At 38.7% G+C, this 4,185-nt stretch overlaps 1 protein-coding gene across 1 annotated transcript; it reads left to right on the top strand.

Moving 5' to 3' along the window:
* Positions 1-3,136: 3,136 nt before the first annotated feature.
* Positions 3,137-4,118, top strand: LOC117989918 (carbonyl reductase [NADPH] 3-like). Its single transcript, XM_034977311.2, has one exon. It carries the CDS (start codon positions 3,177-3,179, stop codon positions 4,065-4,067), a length of 891 nt encoding a protein of 296 aa, XP_034833202.1. The 5' UTR covers positions 3,137-3,176; the 3' UTR covers positions 4,068-4,118.
* Positions 4,119-4,185: the final 67 nt, after the last annotated feature.

The raw sequence follows: 4,185 nt of genomic DNA, 5'->3' as shown, positions 1-4,185 counted from the left end.
CGGCCGTGTGTTTTCACGTGATTCGCTCTTGGAAACGAAATAACATAGATAGTAGATAGATAGTAACTCCATGTGCTCCGGCGAGTTCGCAGGAAATATTGAAGTTTACTTATGGGAAATATGTAGTTCTAACAGGGATTTCGATTGAGGGGTGTAATATTGCTATATAATAATACCTACTAGCTGATGAATACTAGCTGATGGCCGAGACTTCGTCCGCTTGGATGTAGGTTTTTGGACATCCCGTGGGACCTCTTTGATTTTCCGGGATAAAAAGTGGCCTATGTGTTAATCCGAGGCTTAAGCTATCTCCAATCCTTTCAGCCAAATCCGTTCAGTAAATTTTTCCTGAAAGTGTTACACACACACATACACACAAACAAACTTTCGCCTTTATAATATTAGTGTAATGTCTGTCATGGAGTCTTAGAGCTAAAAAAAATTTACGAGACATTTCACCGCGATTAATAGCCTCATCTGTTGACAGAAGGGCTGGCTCATTTTTTGCGCAACGGATCAGCCTGGCTGTCCAGCGCGGAAATGCAGCCAGTATTCTTGGCACCATTCCACGCGGGCATGATTTGTATAGTAATTAGATAAGGTTAGCTTTTTTTTTTTATAAAGAATATTAGCCAAATTGCTGACTAATATTCCCCTTTCCCCTCCAATTAAGCGTAAAGCTTGTGCTAGGCTAGCTTTAAGTTTTATCGTAATATTTTCATTAAAAAAATATATTAAAAAAGTGTGATGTGATGTGATTGATATTAGTAACAAGAAATAAAACCGGATTACTTACTTAGAGCGACTTTTTAACGGTGGTCTCTTCATTACTCGCTCCATACAAAAGTAGTCTGAGGCTGAAACACTTTGTTGACTTTGCTCAGATTTAAAATTGAGTTAAAACAAGACAGACTTATGTGAGAGATATACTTAGATCGCTCTGTCCCGTTTTAACTCTGTCTGAAGTCTAAGCAAAGTCAGTCATACCGGAGTGCATACATTAGTTTGTTTGGAGCGACGAACAGACCCACCTTGAGACCTTTTAAAAGTCAATGTACTTAACAAACCTTGACTTGTTCTGTTGTCATTCTGTTGAATTTGATAAGTATTTAAATGATATTTCCGCTACTTGGAATTGCATGTAGGAAGTCACAGGATATTATTATCTCAATGTATAAAAGGAAAAGGTGACTGACTGACTGATTTATCAACGCACAGCTCAAACTAATGCACGGATCGGGCTGAAATTTGGCATGCAGATAGCTATTTTGACGTAGACATCCGCTACGAAAGGATTTTTGAAAATTCAACCCCTAAGGGGGTCAAATAGGGGTTTGAAATTTGTGTAGTCCGCGTGGATGAAGTCGCGAGTATAAGCTAGTATACAAAATAACACCCTCTTTTATGAACTGGAGTATTCAACCGTTGATTTGGGGTTTTGAACCTTTGGTTTGAACCCATGAACTTAAGGATTTTAAAATAGTTTGTATGGTTTTTTTACAACTATAGCAAGAACCACCGATTTTGGACTAAAGCAAAAAATTAAAAAAAAGTTTTAGGGTTCCATACCCAAAGGGTAAAAACGGAGTCTCACTCTGTTTGTCTATCTGTCTGTCTGTCTGCATGTCACTGGTCTCTGGGTCTGGCTCGTAAGTAGTAAATGAGTTAGAAATCTGAAATCTGGTATTTGATATAGAATCAGGTCGAGATGGCAATCGGGGTATGAGGCGGAGGAACGCGACGCACACCCATTCGTCACCCGCGTTATCCCGCATCGGGTTAGCGCGGGGCTGTGCGGGTGTGGGGGGCGTTCCCACCCCGATCGCCATCTGAACCAGTCGCGTAATATAAGTAGGTACGCTATGAAAGTACGTCATGTTGTTTTCTAATCAGTACCCTTATTATAAATGCAAAAGTGTGTTTGTTTGTTGGTTTGTTGGTTTGTCCTTCAATCACGTCGCAACGGTGCAACGGATTGACGTGATATTTTGCATGGGTATAGATGAAGACCTGGAGTGTGACATACATAGACAACTTTTTATCCCGGAAAATCAAAGTTCCCACGGGATTTTTAAAAAAAACCTAATTCCACGCGGAAGAAGTCGCGGGCATCAGCTAGTGTAGATAATAAAATTGTAAAATAACATTGAGAAATACCTAATGCATAAGTCGCACGTATACATTATAACATTGAGAAATAATTATTAATTATTCATACGATCACTAGTCGAAAAAAATATTTTTGTTTACATTTTACCTATACCTACCTACACGATATTTTTTAGGGTTTACAACGGGACCCTATTAGTAAACCACCGCTGTCCATCCGTCTGTCCATCCATCTGTCTGTCAGTGTATCCCATGTACGGTGTACCGTAATGGGTAGAGAGTTGATATTTTCACAGTGAGTGTATTTCTATTGCCGCGGCCGCCATAACAAATGCCACTGTGGGAGCGGGTGCGTCCTGCGTGCGATGCCATACCTATTCCATGCCGCTCGGCACCAGCTCTCGACTAGGACACGTTCGCCCGTCTTCCTGACAATTTTTAGGGTTCCGTACCTCAAAAGGAAAATGAATTTTTATAGGATCACTTTATTGTCTGTCTGTCTTACGGAAACTTAAAAATTTGGAAATCCGCCGCGGATAAGTCGGTATGTTGCCCGATGAAGATGACAAATTCTTTAAAGATATAAATATTATGTTATTATATTATCATTACGCATTTTTCTCCAAAAATATTAAATATCATGCAATTAATTGCTTGCACTTTATTTGTTCATTAAATTATTTTCGGTATTTAATAAGTGCAACAAGATTATGTTGTAACCTTCCACACCTACTGCGCTTGTTAAGGCGAGGGCAATGTCAATAAAATAAACTCAATATACAAAATGCTTGGTAAGTACAAACAATTTTTTAACTTTGTTTCCAATGACTTTGCATGACCGTCTGCGTGAAGCTTTTTAGGGTTCCTTATACGCAGGGCTACTTACGTTGCTTACGTTACTAGAGCTAGCTACCTTACTTCCGGATAATATCAAACCAATGTCAATGAGACAACAAAATACAACAACTTCGCCTTAAGATATAACATTCAAGTGTATTTCAATGACTCATTTATAAATAGTGTTGCGTAAATACAAACCCCAGTTTGTCCTAGACCATCGTCCGATCATGACCGACAAAGTCGCAGTGGTGACGGGTTCAAATAAGGGCATAGGTTACGGTGTAGTGACGGAACTATGCAGACGCGGAGTTGGCACAGTTTATCTAACAGCAAGAGACATTCATAGAGGTCATTCAGCGGTCGAGAAACTGAAGAGAGATGGACTTGACCCTAAGTTTCACCAACTAGACGTCACAGACACAAGAAGTGTAGAAAAGTTCGCCAATCATCTGAAAGAAAAACACGGAGGATTAGACATCTTAATTAACAACGCTGCAATAATACAACAAAACATTACCAAAACAACCTACGAAGAGGCTAAACAAGTTATAGACGTAAACTATAAGAGTTTGTTTATCATCGATAAATATTTATTCCCATTACTCAAAGAGAACGCAAGAGTTATAAATATTTCTAGTGATTTAGGTCATATTTCTAACCTCAAAAACAATTACTGGATAAACAGATTATCGAAAGATGATATAGAAGTTCAAGATGTAGATGATTTTATTGATTGGTTTTTGAGTTCGGTTAAAAATGGGACTTTGAAAGAAGAGGATTTTGCGGTCACTGCTTACCTTGCTTATAGAGTTTCAAAGATAGCTGTATGTGCTTTAACCAGGGTTCAATATAGAAAAGTGGGGAGGAATATAGCAATAAATTCGTTGCATCCAGGGTTTGTGAAGACGGATATGACACAGAATAATGGGTTTATGACAGTGGAGCAGTCTTGCAAGGCACCTGTTTACTTAGCGTTGGATTGCGATCAGTCAGTAAAAGGGAAGTTCATTTGGTTTGATAAATCTGAAAGGGACTGGACGGATCGGAATATGGATCTGCTGTGTACGGACAAAGAGACAGTGCAGAAGTACGTCGCACAATTGATATCGAAATCTTAATGTAACTAGTGTTGTTATTTATTTGTTAATAAATAGTTATTTATATTTCAATATATCGAGTTTCATTTAAAATTTCCTCATCACCATCTTGATCAACTCATCGCCGGTCTACTACTGT

Source organism: Maniola hyperantus, chromosome 17 (genome assembly GCF_902806685.2).
Source record: "Maniola hyperantus chromosome 17, iAphHyp1.2, whole genome shotgun sequence".
Lineage (NCBI taxonomy): Eukaryota > Metazoa > Arthropoda > Insecta > Lepidoptera > Nymphalidae > Maniola > Maniola hyperantus.
Note: the sequence above shows the minus strand (reverse complement) of the source record. Positions and strands in the feature narration are given on the sequence as shown.